This window comes from Protopterus annectens, chromosome 4.part1, assembly GCF_019279795.1.
Source record: "Protopterus annectens isolate FY-2018-M chromosome 4.part1, PAN1.0, whole genome shotgun sequence".
Taxonomy (NCBI): Eukaryota; Metazoa; Chordata; order Ceratodontiformes; family Protopteridae; genus Protopterus; species Protopterus annectens.
The window spans coordinates 458,795,565-458,813,028 of NC_056734.1; the positions used below are offsets into that span (position 1 = coordinate 458,795,565).

The 17,464-nt window shown below is 36.7% G+C and overlaps 1 protein-coding gene across 1 annotated transcript in view; it reads left to right on the forward strand.

Annotated features, from left to right (window-relative positions):
* LOC122801223 (IgGFc-binding protein-like) overlaps positions 1-17,464 on the forward strand; it is a 691,109-nt gene that overhangs the window by 238,693 nt on the left and 434,952 nt on the right. The window contains exons 22-24 of the mRNA XM_044070776.1: positions 3,363-3,458; positions 10,157-10,440; positions 10,579-10,856. Of these exons, the coding sequence (XP_043926711.1) occupies positions 3,363-3,458; positions 10,157-10,440; positions 10,579-10,856 (658 nt within the window). The remainder of the gene's footprint in view (positions 1-3,362; positions 3,459-10,156; positions 10,441-10,578; positions 10,857-17,464) is intronic.

The following is a 17,464-nucleotide window of genomic DNA, read 5'->3' on the forward strand; positions in this document are numbered from 1 at the left end:
ATTCCATTGCTGCAGTTTTCCCACTTCCTAGGTGGGGCTAAAAATATGTCCAGTCTTTTTGGAATTGGCTCTACAGTATCTGCCGCCTTCCTTGCCCAGCAAGAGTCCAGGTCTGTGAGCTCAGTGGCTGGGGGGGGGGTCACCCAAGAAGTATACGGACCATACCCAAAAGCTTCCAGGAACCTGGGAAGGAGGTCTCAGAGAAGCAGCCACCTTTTTGTTTCAGGAGCTCCAAGATGTCTCTAAAGGAGATGTTTTCAGGTGGTGATCTGGGGACCCCACCCCCTCATCAAATCAGTGTCCTCCATGACAGATTCCTGGGAGGAATCTAGGTGCCTCCTCTTAGACATTCTCTTTCCTCAGTGAGGTGCTCTGGGGAAGAGATGAGGATCTCCTGCCTGAACAGCTGGAGGCTAGTTTGGGTTGTTTGTACCAGTGGAAAGGATGGGCAAGTGTCAGAGTGAAGAACTGGATGAGGCAGGGATGACTGAACTGATGGGGATGCCCCTTCTCTGGTCAAGGAGAAAGCCTACTCCACAACCTCAAAGGCAGAATGTCTAGGGGACAGAGAATCCAACTGCACTGGAGTTGGGATTTCTCAAACCATTGGCTCCTGCTACCCCACCACCACTCCACTTGAGGAGGGAGTAGGACCTGAGTATCCAGCACTGACCCCAAGGGGAAGAGATGGCTCACAAAGTTTCAGAGTCAACTACAACCCATGGACCCAGTGCCAACCCTTTAGCTCTGAGACTCCTCTGGCTCTGAAAGGCTTATGCCAGTCAACTCAAGGAAACCATCAGAGTCAAAGTACAGATCATCTTTGTATCCGGTGAAAACACCACCAAAGATCTTGAATCCGAGAGCCCCAAAACATAGGGTCAGATCAGAGAAGAAGATAGCAAGGAGTAAGTGGACAGAGGACTGCTCTTGGATCCAGTAGTAATTGGAGCTAGAAGAACCCCCATCTGAATCTGCACTCTGAGAAACTTCCTCATCATGCTATCCATATCGCTTCAGAAAGGCTTCTGGAAGATCTAAAAGATGATGTGGTGAATGAAGGCCTGGGGTGCCTTCATGGGGACCCCCTCCAGGAAAGGAGAAGGGAGACGGGATGAAACTGGATCCAACAGGAGAGGAAGGGTATGGATCTCAGGTGATGTAGGTTTCCCAAAAGTCAGATTTAATGAATGACCTGATATGGAAGAATGGTCAGAAGACCTCTTACATGACTCCTTTTCCTTAGAAACTCTGACGTACCATTGTCAGACTTTTTGGTAGGGGTTATATTTCTCCAATTGGTTAAAGTTCTGGAATTAAAATCAGAGTGGATTGAACAATCTGCTTCTAAATGAGCAGGGCCTAGGCAGTACATGCATTCTCTGTGGGCATCTGAGATGAGAAGGTTATGCCCACAGGTAACGCAATTTTTAAACCCCATCGGCTTCTCAGCTGGGACATGAAACACACAACAATAATACAATATCTAGAAGAGAAAAAACACTTAATTGTAAATAGAAAAGTTTTTTTTTTTTTTTTTGCTGAAAGGAGGAAAGCAAGAAGAAGGAAGAAGATTACCAACAATGGTAGAAAGAAGTACACAAACAAGTAACAAAGGAAAAACTGTACCAGCAATGATACTTCAAGATGGTACCAAAAACACAGCAGCTAAAAAGGAGCAGTCTTGGGTCTGAACCCATCAGTTGAAGAATAAACGAAAAGGACAACGTCAGATACTAACTTATCATATTCACTTATTTTCTGGAGCGACTCCTTGTAACTGAATCCTGATTTATGGTTCTTCCTTTTCCTTGCCATTGGCTACTGTCACTGTTCTTGCATTATTTGCTCATAAAATTTGTGGTTTTCTAGCAAATCATTGAGGATGGAAGCCACTAAATAATTAACATACCAAATAACATTACCAGTACAAAGTAACATTATCAGTATAGACAACCCCAAAAAGTTCAAACTCACACTAAAAAAAAACTACCTTTACAATTCCTGGACTTGATTTTGCCAAATCTAACATCGTTTCCCACCCCTATGACTTCTTTCCCCTCCTCTCATCCTTGCACCTACCCTCCAGCATCCTACAAACTTCACACTTCCTTGCTCATCCCTCAAATACTTCCAGCTCATAAGTACACCATCCACTAATAGTTATCTGCCCTTTCTGTCCTATAAAACGTTTGTACAATGTGTCTCTCCTATAATACTTAATAACACTTCATAAAATCCACCTATAGCTTACCCCTGTTTTCTTCTACTACTACTTTGTGTGCCTAATGTTATTTCCTTCCAACACATAAGGATGCTCCGTGTGTCTATCTTAAATTGACTATTATATACTGTGAAAGTTATATACTGTGAAGATTATGTAATTGTTAAATTATTATGTACTTTCTCTACTACCGTATGTTGCTTCTAAAACTATGTTATGATGTTCTTGAAGTTTGTGATGATATTTCTGATTATCAATTTATTGCTTTTGTCTGTAAGTTACTGTTTTAAACCTTTTCTCTCTGAGCATCTGATGAAAATAGGTTTCTGGAGCAGTTGGACTTTTCCGGTCACCAAATGTCAATAATAATAATAATAATAACAATAATAATAATAATAATAATAATAATAATAATAATAATACATTAGAGTTTTAAATTTTATATCTTTAAGAAAATGCATGCAAGCACAAATCCTGTCATTGTTCTTCCAACAACTTTCTAAGTCTGAAAGAGCAGTATTTAAAATGTGCCCCTATTTTGAGGCCTTTGTTCCAGTATTATTTTAGATATTGACCATATTTCTTGATCTAAGAAGTTAAGAGGTTATCCATAATTTTGAGCACTGGGCTTATCTTGGTGCTATGCAACCTCAGAATGGGAATAATAAACAAGCAGGGATAAGGAATGTGCAGCTCTCCATGTCAAGGTGTAGATGGGTTTACCTGTCATACTTGTAATTAAATTAGGGTTCTCTCCTTTTTGTAACTAAATATACTAGCTGATGATGGTTTTCTTATTAACTTGTAGCAACCTCACAATTTTGAGTATCATTTTGGTTGACAGTTTAGCTAAGGGAGTTAAGGGTATGACCTTTTAACAAGCTTCCTCCAGTAGTGTTGGTTTAATTCCCACAGTTTCCACTTCCACTCAGTGGGAATCTGATAAGTCATTTCACCGAAACCAGAAAAGGGATACTTGTGTCTAGTAAGTTTACCTGATCAACTAAAAAAAAAAAAAAACAAACAAACCAAAAAAGAAAAGAACAAATGAAAGAAAGAAAAAGCAAGGAAGAAAGAAAGAAAGAATGATGACTCCCTCACAGTTCTCATTTTACAATGTTTGGGTATGTCTTCTCAGGATGCCAGGTCTCATATGGAAATACAGAATATGCCAGAAAATCACAAACTGAAGAAAACCAAACCAGAACGCAGGAAATGTGAATGTTCCAGTGAGGTACAAAAATGTAAAATCAAATATTCTAAGTCTATTTATCTCTGAAAACCACACTTTATTTAATCAAAACACAAATAAAGTTAGCGCTGTCATTTCTACCATAAGAAACTTCTTCAGACAGTTTAAAAGGTCTTTTAAACTGTCTGAAGAAATTTTGTATGGTAGAAACGAAAGCGCCAATTTAATTTGTGTTTTGATTAAAGTGTAGTTTTCGGAGAAAAATGGACTTAGAATATTGGATTTTACATTTTTTTGTACCTCACATGAGTATTCACATTTCCTGACTTCTGGTTTGGTTTTCTACAGGAAGAATATGCACAAAACACGCAGACCCCCCCCCCCCCACACACACACACAAATATAAACACATGGATACATGTGCATATGTGAATGTCTGTCTACATGTATGTTTGTGTTTGTAGGTACTTTATGGATTGTGTGTAAAGTTTAAATAATCTCTTTTTCTGTGAAAGGGTGGATTGCTATTTTCCAAATCTTTTATAAGTGCACATTAAATTTGTGAAAGTTTTTGCTACAGAGCATTGCCTTATCCAGAATATATTTCAATGCCTTGTGCATGCTGGCTGCTGGAATAGACTCTCTCTTTGCTACAAGCCTCTAAAGTATAGGACAAAGGATGTTGTCAGACTATGGATAGGTTGATGGGCATATTAATTCATATCTGTGTAAGTAGAGTATTAATAATCACTTGATGTGCATCTGGAATAGTGATAAAAAGTATCAACATGTGAAGCCAAATATGTTTGTATTACACCCATCAGTGACCATTATAAAATAAAGAAAGAAAGAAGGAAACACACACAAATACATCTGCTAATGTATAAAGACAATTTGCATTATGAAGACACAGTGCACACTTGTGCTCGTGAAATCTGCCAGTGTTTATTATGGCATAATGTAAATGCTAAATATCACCTTGTCACTTGCACTGGTATATTAGGGACTGGTTGCTATTAGTTTTATAAGCCTATGAAAAAAGTAATTAATGCCATAAAAAATGTCTAATTACATTGCATATTTTAAATTTCCATTTCAGAATATTTACTAAGACAAGTAATTAGGAGTCTGTGAGCAGACTGTCCTATATTGTGTAGACGTACAACTACAGTATGGAGGCCACCCAGTTTCTCTAATGTTTATATAGATAAGTGCATGGATAAAATATATAGACACATAGATAGTTGGATGAAGGGATAATTATAGTTTTCTGCTGTCCGCTCTCCCTCTTCCTCATAGTCTCGGGTAGTAAAGAGAAACCCAGGGAACTCATAGTGTTATAGTCACTGCAGTGGGAGAGAATAAGTGTTCCTTCCTCCAAGTATCCTGTGCTGGTAAATGTGACTGGGTCACATCCCCTAAGTCATAATGTAGTGGAACAAAAGTTCACTTCCTGAGGGGGATGTGATCTGACTACAGCTGTAAACAAATGCAAAAACGTAATTATATACAGTCTTACGATTTGCAGTTCTGTGCCATGTATTAACAAAAGAAGTGTTGTTACACTGTAGGAGTTGGGTCCCACGTGGGCCAGGTATACATTCCACACACTAAGTCTGCGTTTACATGCCAATGACTTGAGTATTTTGCCATTCTTCCTGCTTTTTCTACTTTATCAACACTTCCCAAACAACATTTCTGTTTGGAGTATACAGAGTCTTTGTGCTTGTCATGATAGCATCCAAGTGCCCTGCTCTTGCAACACAGCAAACCAGACTGACAGGCTGCACATCAATCACCTACAAAATTAAAATCATTGTTTTCTTTTCTTTATAAAAATTGCAATAAAGAAGCACATCATTTATTGTCAAGGCAGATGGCAAGTCACCAATCAGCCATCCACTTGTGTCACTAAGGTATGGGAAAAACATGTACTCCATACCCCATACTTCTCAGCCTCTTAGCACACAACATCTAGGAAAAAGTCAAAAATAATGGGAGGCAAAGCCAAAAAGAGGGGAAGATTTTAAATATTACTCATAAATATAGAACTATGTAGGAATAACAGCTTTTCCATTATGTATTTTTTTGAAGGATATATAGTCTGAATCTGAAATATTTAATTATTCGGTAACTTCAATTCTCAGTGTTTTGCCAGAAAACCACACATTTTATCAGGAGCAGACCATAATATGAAGCAAAAATCTGTAGATTCTGTGAAAATCTGGACAGTTAAAAAGGTATACCCCATAGTGAATCTTCAACAGATAAAAGCACTGCAGTGCATTTCCATTGAGTGCATTCTGATGATCTTTCTGACACAACAAAGTTATGGCCTCATATTTCAAACAAATTTTCAGATCTCTGGAGCAATATGGGTTACAAAAGAGATGGAAATGACAAGCTGTTAGAATGAAACAAATCTCTACAACGTTAGTGCCCATGAGATTTAAGGTCTTAAACTGAATTTTGTAAGACATAATAAACACAAAGTACTACTTTTATATAATATTTTGTAAATAACTTAGAATACTTCAGTAATAACTAAAGCTATATACATACTATCAACAGTGTTTGTCCATAAGTGTGCTTTTATCTAAGGCTAGGCAATTTGTCTGTTTTATTTTGTTGTTGAGATATTTATAAACATGAAAGTAATGGCAAAGTAGATAAATAGTATATGAACATCAATTTATATCTCTTTAGAAACACTAGACAAAGGTAAAATAGCACTGGATTGTATTACCCAACATGCAAGCATTAAAATAAAATCATTCAATAGCCTGTACATAGCATGGTTTTGGAATTAATGCAAATATGAGCAGGCAATATTAGATGCCTAGTAACATCTGTAGGATATGACTACAGTGCAGAAACACCCAGAGATGTCACTAGGCTGAAATGAGATAAATAACCACAAACTAAGAAAAAAAAAAAAAAAAAAAACACACACACTGCCCAGTAAAATCCAAGAAAAAAAAACGCACTGGATTTTACTGGCCAGTGTGTTTTTTCTTTCTGTAATGAGATAAATACTCTGGTTAAAAAAAAACTCATACATTATATTGTAAGGAATTCTGCCTATCAGCTGCAAATTGGATGCTTCTTAAAACTGTGGAAGTTATGACTAGATCAAGATATTGGAATGGTAAACAGATCCTGTGAGGAAAATCTAGTTGAAATAATTCCCCAAAATATATTTATTGCTAAAGCAGGCTCAGACTATGATTGTGCTGAAACTTTGATGCATGAGTCATAAAATCTGCCAAAGTTAAAAAACTGAGCTGAATTTTAATAATACAAGCGTATAATTATTAATGCCATATGAATGACCCAGTTCCTTTATTTCATCTTATGAATGTGTCATAAGTCATTGTCATTTTGGATGAAACTGTGCAGCAGTTATTAGTATTTGCATGAAATTAGTACAGGGATGAGACAGGAAAATTTCTCCCACTTATGAAATGGTTATAAGATGGTTGTGTTGACAATTAAAAAAAAATACTAATTGTTAATGTTATAATCTTACATGGAAGCCAAAGAAATACAGGCTCATAAGACTGCCAGATTTCAGCATCTGCTTTTCATAATATATCTGCTTTTATATGATTTATTTTAAAAATGTACCTCTCTTCTATCTGAAACTGCACTTGCACTGAGCCTCTACATTTTATATCCTGACTACCTCTACTTCAAAAATATATTCTTACATGTATGCCCTTATTTATTTATTTAATATTTGTTTACTGCGATGTCCAGCTGGGACAGAGCCCATTTTCAGCGGGGGCCTGGGGAGAAATTCTCCAAGCACAAGTCTGAAAAGTAGGAGAAAACTGGAGCACCCGGGGGGGACCCACACAAATGCAGGGAGGACATGCAGACTCCACACAAAAGGCACCTCAGCCGAGAATCAAACCAGAAAATCGAACCAGAGAACCTCTTGCTGGGAGGCAACGATGCTAACCACTGCACCCCTTTATCATGATGTTCTTCTTTACCTATTTCAAATGGCTGCTACCTGCAAAATTTCTTGAGATAATCTAGCTACTCTTATGGCAAACATTTTATATAATGTTAGCCTTTTCACTTATTTCTTGTCTCACTCTGTAATTTAGGTTTGCATTATATGTAACTAATTGACAAATTCCATTTTACCTTTACTTTAAATAATTGTTAATTATTTATCTATGTACATGTTTTTTGTGGGACTTTACAAATTGGTAAATTCTTTTCTATAATAGAAACAAACCACACAAATGGTACACCCCAGGATAAATGTACTGTTGCCAGTCAATAATATAAGCAGTAATCCACAGTATGAAGCAAAGTTGTCAAATACGAAGTGCCTGGTTGTTTAGTTGTCGAATACAAAGTGCCTGGTTATTTCGTTGTCACTTCATACTGTGGATTACTGCTTAAATTCTTTTCTATGTTCATGATTTTTGTGGAGCTTTTCTTGCCAGGCCTCCACTGAAAATGGTCTCTTACAGGCCGAGTGGACTATCCTGGTAAAAAAATGCCAGTAAATAAATAAATAAATCTCAGTGTTGTGCCAACTCTCATTTAAAGAGTGCCAAAAAATATTTATTTACAAAACAAAAAAAGATTGCTGGCTTTATTTATACATTTCATTGTTTTGAAAATACATGCAAGTATAAACGCCTCTGCTCATGATATAAATACTTCATGTTAAATAACTTACCAAAACTATGACTGTAAGTAAACCTCTGAACCTGTACAGAAAATGGCAACCACAGACTTGTCTTGTAGGAGCAAAGCTAATAAATATTGCAGTTCTTCTATTGTACCAGAAATGATTTGGGTGCTATTTGCCATAAGGCTATGCTGTCCTTGCAGTTCATGCTATGCAGCCAATATACAGACTTTTTGTAGCTTCCTGTGATAGTATAGAAATGCATGGCAACTGCCATAATAATACAGCTGGTGAGACTGTTTTAATGGTTTGCAAACATACTATACAATCTTAATTCTATGACCCACACACACACACACACACACACACACACACACACACACACACACACACACACACACACACAAAACTCAAATGCACGAACAGGATCTTAAAACTGATTGCAGTATGGCCTCTTTCCTCTAGAGCAGTGCATGGGGCCATGACATATCATGAAGGACTATGGGATGAATTTTAACAGACGTGATGAGTGTCCTTCTACAAGAAAATCACCAATGAATGTGTGCAGTTATATGGAAAATGATAGAGATTACACAAGACACCACAAAGGCCTAACAGAAGATGCATATAGGCCCTAACCAGAGAGGCCTGGCAGAGTTCCAAACCTCCCTTTAGCAAAGCATCATGGGGGATATGCAGAATAAACTTGCACAGTGGTTCTTGGATGCACAGCAGGACAAAAATCTTTATTAAAGTACTCAGGCCTTTTACCAAAACTCTACTAACTTTTGACCTATTTTGTGCTTACATGGACTCATCATTTCAGCATATGTGGACAGTTCATCTATATTTTGAAACACTAGGCTGATACATGACTACAGTTGTAAAGGAAATCTATTACTGTAGCAAAGCCCTCTTTTCGGCTGCTCGTGTAATTTAAGAAGAGTGTGGAATATTTCACAGGTGACACCAACTAAATCATCCCGACAATAAAAGAATAAAACAAATAACTTACTAAAAGTGTTAAAGTGCTTTCAGACTACTGCAGTTACATGATGTGAAGCCACTGGAAGAGGCAGTACATCATGTTGTTTTGTTTTCTCTTGTGAATACGGTTCTGCTAGTAGTGTTTAACTATGCATTCCCCTTTATGCTATTATTTGTTCTGTTAGTAAGGGGGGAATAGAACCTTTCTAACTCATCCTCCACCACCCTTCTTAAAATGTGGACAGGAGTGGTGGTTATTAGAGTCCAGCCCCACTCCCCAACAAGCTACTTAAATAAATGTTATGGAGAGTGCATGGCGAAGTTAAAAAAATAGCTGACCACATGGGCAACCACCAGTTTGACTTCAGCAAAGCAGGTCTACACTCAATGTAATTCCTACTTAAAGGTTAAGGTGGTAGCTACAAATAGACACTGTCATTATATACATTTACAAAATAGCAATCAGTAACCAAGTGAAAAGTATTGTCTCAGTTTAAGCTACAAACTTACTGTTTTGACTTGAAAATGGGCATAGTAAACAACTCATGGACAACTGTAATGAATATACTCAACAGATGATTTACTGTGTATCAGCAAAAAGAATTTACAGTGGGATATATACATGTATAGTACTGGCCCTAGAGGATGACATGGAATATAATGCTTTAGAAGTAGATTATAATCGTTGATTTATTCTATTGTGGTGTAGGTTAGGCATTGTGTAGGACTCTGCATTGATAGAAATTATATTATGTCAACAAAAAAGAAAAATAATGTATGCTACAATATAGTCTATAGCATCTGATGCAGGTAAGCGTTCACCTCTCATAATAACATAGTGTTATCAACCAGTGAAAGAACTTCATTAATATAAAAGTGATCAGAATAGGCTTCAGCCATGATATACAACAAGAATGTTTGGTTGCTATAACAGGAACATGATACAGACCTTGAGAGATGCAATTATTAAGAGTTCAGGAAGAGACATTAGTAATTTGAAGTCTTACAGTTCTCATTTCACAGATACTGTACTAGAAAGTGATTTATAAAGCTTATAGTGTGCAAGCCTAATGCAGAACGGTTTGTGTTTCATTTTTAGGTCAATGGAAAAGTACAACAACTCCCAGTGACACTGAAATCTGATATTAATATCACCTTTAGTGGACAATATGTGATGGTTTCCACAGACTTTGGACTTCGGGTAAAGTATGATGGAAACCATAGAGTTGAGGTTACCCTACCCAGCAAGTTTAAAGGCAATGTATTTGGTATGTGTGGAAACTATGATGGAAACAAGACAGATGACCTCCTTAATTGCGAAGGAAAGATGGAAAAAGATTCATTCACTTTGAGTAGTAGCTGGGACATCTACAATGTCACAAGGTGGGATATAGTCAATGTATGGTAGAATCAATTTTTATTTAATATGTTGAATAAAATGCTGTTCTTGTAGAATTTTGATATATAAGAAGAGTTCAAGTATAAATTCTGTCATGTTAATGTGTTTTTGTTTAAATGCAGCTGTTTTCCAGACACAGGCTACACTCCTAATTGTACTGAAGCTGACAAACAAAAGATTCAAAGCAACAGCTACTGTGGAATTATAACAGACACAAATGGGCCATTCAAACAGTGTCACTCTGTCATTGACCCAAAGGATTACTTCAATGACTGTGCCTATGACCTGTGTGCACTTAACATGGACACTGGTGCTCTCTGCAGTAACCTACAGGCATATGCTGATGCTTGTCAGTCAAAGGGAGTCACAATTGAACCATGGAGGAACCAAACCTTCTGCGGTATGTATTTAAAAACTGTACTTTATTGCTTAGTGTAGATGAGTTAATAGTTACCCATGCAGCTTATAAACCACTTCTGTCTCTTCATATCCTATTGCTTAGATGTTTCATTAGATTATGAATCGCTTTTAAAAAAAACTATGAAAAATGAATCTTGCAATACAGAACACGGGTAATCATAGATGATGCAGTAAAAATTAATTCATATATATATATATATATATATATATATATATATATATATATATATATATATATCCACACACAAATGGCCCGATAAAGAAGATATATCCAAAAAAGTCCAGTAATAATAAGCAGCATAAATATCCAAACTTTGCAAAATGATATTCCAATAAGTAGATACGTATAGATACATCTGAAGAAGCAGTTAGATCCGTGAAAGCGCTTACGTGTTTGTTTTTATGCATTAAAACCAAGTATTTTATTCTTGTTTCCTGAATCTACTTATTGGAATATCATTTCGCAAAGTTTGGATATTTATGCTGCTTATTGTTACTGGACTTTTTTGTATATATATATATATATATATATATATATATGCCAGCATTTTTCATAAAACAAATAACCTAAAATACAAACATAAAGGTGACTAAGAACATTGTGGTTGTATTCCATAACATCTGAACACAAACACATACATTTATTTATTTATTTATTTATTTATTTACATTTGATAACCGGGTAGTGACCGACTAGGCCAGAAGCCCATTTTCAGCTGAGACCCGGTAAGAAAATCTCCAAGGAAGATTACATAATTCTACATTTGTATATATATGACAATTACAATAGGAGTTCAAATGCAAGTTCCTTGACACTGTATCTAAAAGCATATAACAATGGTAGTATAATAGTTTTATTCTATTAATACAGACAAAACAAATATATATTTTTTTTCTGCATAAAAATATCACAAACTGAAGATAAGAATGCTGAATTGCCAAGAAATATTGACAATGGGTGGCAAAGAGAAGGAAGTTAGACAGTAAGGGGTTAAATTATTTAGCCTGGTGGAGAACATGAGCAAAGTCTATGTTTGGTGAAATATTCCTTTAGGGACTGTTTAAATTAATGTGTATCACTGATGGACAGAATATGTTGAGGTAAAAAATTCCAGTGTTTGGCAATGGTATGTGAGTATAAGGAGATGCTGTGAGTGTTTTGGGATTTTTTAACCTTCAACAATACTTTATCAGCAGACCTAAGAGATTTTAGGTTAGTGTAGGGTTGGACAAGGTCAGACAGAGCTGAGCAGTTGTCAGGTTTGTATAAGACTGTATGGCCAGTTAGTAGCTGAGTCAGAGTAAGCAGGCAAGGGAGCTCTAACCAGTTCAGCTGGAGAAGGGCAGTGCAATGGTGAGATATTTGAGACTGACCAGTGGCAAATTTGGCTATTTTGTTATAGCAAGATTCAAGGCTATTCAGTTCAGATTTGTGAAGATTGGTAAATATTTGTGAACAGTAAAGCAAGGAAGATAAGAGCTGGGTTCTGGCTGTTGTGAGTCTGGCATGGTTGGTAAGATATGATTTAGCCCTATAGAGAGAACCCAGTTTGACATGAACTTTTTTAATTGTTAGTACAAGGTGTTTGTCAAACTTAAGTCCACTATCAATTGTGACACCAATAAGTGTTATGTGTTAAACAGGTTATTTTGTGCCATTGGAGGAGGAAATAGAGATAGGTGGTTGGTTGGTTGTTGTTGAGGTACTGTAGAAAACCATAAGCTTGGTTTTATTGGGGTTAAGTGTAAGTTGATGGGCTGTTAAGTAGTTTTCAATATTGTGGAGGGCTGCTTGAGTTTTTTCTTGGAGTTCCTTGATAGAGGAGGAAGAGCAGATTAGGTAAGCATCATCAGCATATTGTATGATTGAGGCTGGATTTGCTGAGGAGTTTAGGTCATTGGTAAAAATTGTGAATAAAAGTGGGCCAAGGATAGAACCTTATGGGACTCTTACACATATAGGGATCTGGGGGGAGAGTTTATTGACCCATAAAGTGGCTTATGTCTTATCTGACAAGTACCTATGAAACTAGCTTAGGGCTTCAGAGCTGCAGTGGTAGAAAGCCAGTTTATTGAGAAGTATTTGATGAGATACAGTGTTAAATGCTTTTGACATATCTAAGAAGATAGCAGAGACTAGTTGTTTTTGTTTTTGAGTTGATTTATGGTATTAGTAAAGCTAATTAGAGCTGTACTGGTGCTATATCTAGGTTGAAAGCCATGTTGTGTATTAGATAAATTATTTTACAGAAAGTGGTCTAAGATCTGTTTGTGTATACATTTTTCTCAGATTTTGGGAAGTGGTGACAAAATAGCTATGGATCTGGTGTAGTGGGCTACATCAACAGAGAGACCACCTTTATGTAAGGGTATGATGTGAGATATTTTCCAAAAGAGTAGTACATACTGCTCAGAGATAGAACAATTAATGAGAATAGATATAGGGTAAGCAATGGAAGTAGCAGCTAGTTGTAGAAAGTCACCAGGTAGCAGGTCTGCAGCTAGTGTGCAAGGTTTTAGTTTAGAAAGGAGATTTTTAACATAGCTTGTTTGGATAAGTTTGAGACAGAGGAGGGTACAATTGTTGTTGGAGGTTTGAGGTATGGACAGAGGTGTATTAGGGGTTCTGTTTAGTAGAGAGGTTATTGAGTTAACAAAATAGGAGTTAAATTGAATGGCTATGCAATCAGCAAGGTTTTATTAGAGGCATAGTAAAGAAGGTAGATTGTAGTTAATGTCAGGGATGATACTTAGATTGTAGATAAAGTAAAGAAAATCTTATGTAGAAGAGTCAGAAAGGAGACTTGATGAGATAATGAATGAAGTGAGATTGAAAATTGTAGGTGGAATGCTGATTGGAGGATAGAGAGAAGGGTAGGAGCCTGTCTAGGAATAAATGAAATCAATCCTGGGGTGTGTGGGAATGGGGGTAGGGTAGGGGATTGGAGTGAGCCTGAGAGCAGTGAGGGGAAACAGAGTGGGCAGCACTTAAAACTCGCAAAGCAAAAGCAGAAATGAGCCTGCAGTATAAAAACTATCAGTATCAGTGTAGATACTAACCAGGTAAGTCAGGAATAGAGAAATATAGTGTAGGATGGCTTTACAATAAAGGCAAATTAAAGGAAGTACTTGCACTAGCTTTTGAAAGTAAAAAAAAATGTTATGCACCAGTCTGTGAAAGTCCAAGGGAAAAGCCTGGTAGTAAGATAGAGGGTCAAAGGTATCCTTTTGTTAGGGAATTATAAACCCTGGGTCCAAATGTGCTTCTGAGGAGCAGGGTCACCAAACTACAAGAAGTATTGAAGGGAGTCACTGGAAGGAAGTCTGTTAGTCTGAAATAATGGGGGGGGGGCTACAAGAGGGTCGTATGCAGCTGTTGCCCCTGGCTTAGTGAGAGCTAGGACACTATATTCAGCCATTTTGTCATTACTTGTAAAGTACAAAGTAGCTTATAAGTGTAAACGTTATGTGTAAGTATGTGTAAAAATTAAAGGATAAAGAGACCATGAAGAAATAGTTTAAAATGTTTAGCTATTCTTTGGCAGCCTGGCTGTAAGCCATCACTACTGTAACTTAATTCTATTTGGACTTTCTGAGACAGACTCTCCAGAATGCCGGATTTTTAATTATGTAGCTTTTCTCCCTAGGCCTCTACTGAAAATTGATACAATTATTCATTCAGACTTTCCTGGTAAACAAATGTCAATAAATAAATATTAAATAAAAGTAGTAGACAGTCATGGTTCATCAACAAATCTTCTTTCTGTGAAAATATTCCTTTCTGATATGTTTCAGATGTATGCAGTGTTGCTGACCCATCAAGACTATGGACGGTCAGATAAAAAACAAAATAACAGTAGCAATAACAGCTTGAAAAGGACTGAAGTCTGAAAGAAACCACATGTGTAAAAAATAATTTAGCTCAAAATCTGCAATTGTAAATATAAGAAAATGTTCCAGAATTACACAAGTACTGCATATCATCTCTGTTAGGTTACTTGCTGTGATAAGTGTGCTAATGTGTTAACATTGAAAGATCTGAAAATATACGCAATGTACTCTGTAAACTATGACATCAGGTAGGTCTATCCAGATAAGTAGCTTGCTATTCTGGTGCCCTGTACATCCATGGTTCCCCCTAACTGTAAGTTGTGAACCAAAAAAAAGGTCCTGTCATACTTGAGGGGACCAGGACCAAAAAAAAAAAATGTTCTCCTCTGAAAACTGTGGCAAAGGACTTGCAACAGCTAAATACCAGGGCTAAATGACTTCAGGCTTGATCAAAAATGCACTAAAGGTATTGATTTCTGATTATCAGCAATACACTACCGACTAATCAGCATCAGACAGTTGCTTTCCCAACACTTTTTCCAATTTTTCCTGGTTGCATGTATTATCATTACTCTCATATTATAGATAGTACTTGCAAGGCAGTATTTTAGTGTATATATTAGAATGTTTTTCCATAAATAAGAAATTGGCTATTGTTTCAGAATACTAAGAGTAATCTGTATCTCAGGACATTCAATATACTAAACATTTCTGGCTACAGACATTGTCAGCAATGTGTAGATTGTCATATGCATTCCTAAGACACACAATTTATTAGTATCAAAACGCAGTAGAATGATGTCACATGATGCCGCCACAGTTCTGGAGACCCCCCCCCCCTTCTAAGTACTCTTGTTTGTGTTGTACTTTGACAATTTTTTTGTTCTCTTTTTCTTTATATGTTGCCACAGTATTTTTCCAGCAAATAATGGCACCAGAGACTACCATGATACCCATATAATATGTCAGGAGTAACTCTTAGCACAGCATCTACTGGCCTAGAAATTTGGTTTATTAATTATATTGTACAATGAGCCTTTCAATGCATTTTACCACCCTAATCAGCAGTAAGCCTATTAATAGTGTTCTTAAAATTGTAATAACATGCTTACTACAGTGTTCATATCAGTGGCTGACAATCGGTATAGCAGTAATATCGAAGTAAAAATTTTAGGTTCCCTGCAAAAAATATGCATTTTGTAATTCCAAGTACTGCAGCCATGAAAAATATAAGTACACATATTGAATAAATACAGCAAACACTGAAGTTCACTGTAATGACATTAAAACTTTTTTTTTTTATTTTGCAGGACGAAATTCATTCTCCTGCATCCTGTGCTGTCTGGGACTGTACCCCATCATAACCAGCCATTTACATATACTAACTCTGAGATCACAGTACCTCAAAATATTCTGAGGCACCAGTGACCTCATACCTCATATATTGTTTTTTTCCCCTACATTAGTGTTGTTGTTGTTTTGGGATCATAGTTGAAGTACTCAGATTTTGAATAAGATCCCATATTTTATACACACTCACCTATATGAATGGTATAGTGGAAGAAGTATGGGTGAAGGGGGTCCCAATCACATAATCAAACAGACAGATTGTTGAACAGCATATGGGTGAACCCATATCATCTGTAATCAGTTGATTGAATACAACTTAAAAGAAACATAACATCAGCAAACACAACAAAAACTGCTTTTGCAGGGGGGCAATCCCCCCTGAACCCCCCCAGACCCCTGCTACTTATATATGCCAACTCCAAGATCCCACTACAATGGGGAAAAGGGCACAGTTTGATGGACTGATTGTCAATGATATAGGTTCGACCATATGCCAATTGACAATCTGTCCATTCGATTATGTGATAGGGATCTGGGTGAAGGGAGTGTTACATGCTCATAGTTCCATCAGTATTAAGATTTGCAAAACACTAAACCAAGAAAGGGTCAATCATATTATATAATACATTTAGTGATGCATAACTGGCCATCTATCCAAAGAGGGTGATACATTAATCTACTTCAATAAAAATATAAACAAGATCTTCAGTAACGTAGATTCTTGGATGCCAGACATTAAAATCCCTTTCCGTCTCTGACAGTAAACTTTAGACGGACTACAGATAATGAAAATCTCCTACCTTATATGAAAAATATAAACCCTTAAGAAACGCCACAACCTCCAAAAAATGCAACTTCTTCATTATCAAACAGTCAAAAAGATAAACCTAAAATTGTTTTGGGACACTATCAGTCAAGTGTCTCAACCTGAACACATCTTGATTAACATACAAGCCACTTAACTCTCATTCTTGGAAAAGAGTTATAATAACGTGGCAAGATTTGCCTCCCGTCATCATTACAGGAAACATCATTGTCTGAACATTTTGAAAAATATTCGCCATCTTTATAACCCCAGTAAACAGCTGAGATCTACTTTCAAAATGTAATTAACTATTACAAAATCTATCAACTCAGCTGGTGACTCTTTGTACTCCTGTTTCCTGGCCAAAATTTGGAATTTTTTTGCTCATAACTCTTAGAAACACAAGAAACACAGACCTTTTTAAGTCACAAAGAAGAGAATGCCCAAAAGATACCTGCCTCTGTACACGCACAACTCCTGGATGATAAATGTCCTGCCTCTTCCTTTCTCCTATTCTTTCCAAACACTGTACCCTTAGTTACTGCTCCCAAATCTGCTCCTTTTCCTCTACCTCGCCCTCTCCTTCCTTTTACCTGCCCTAG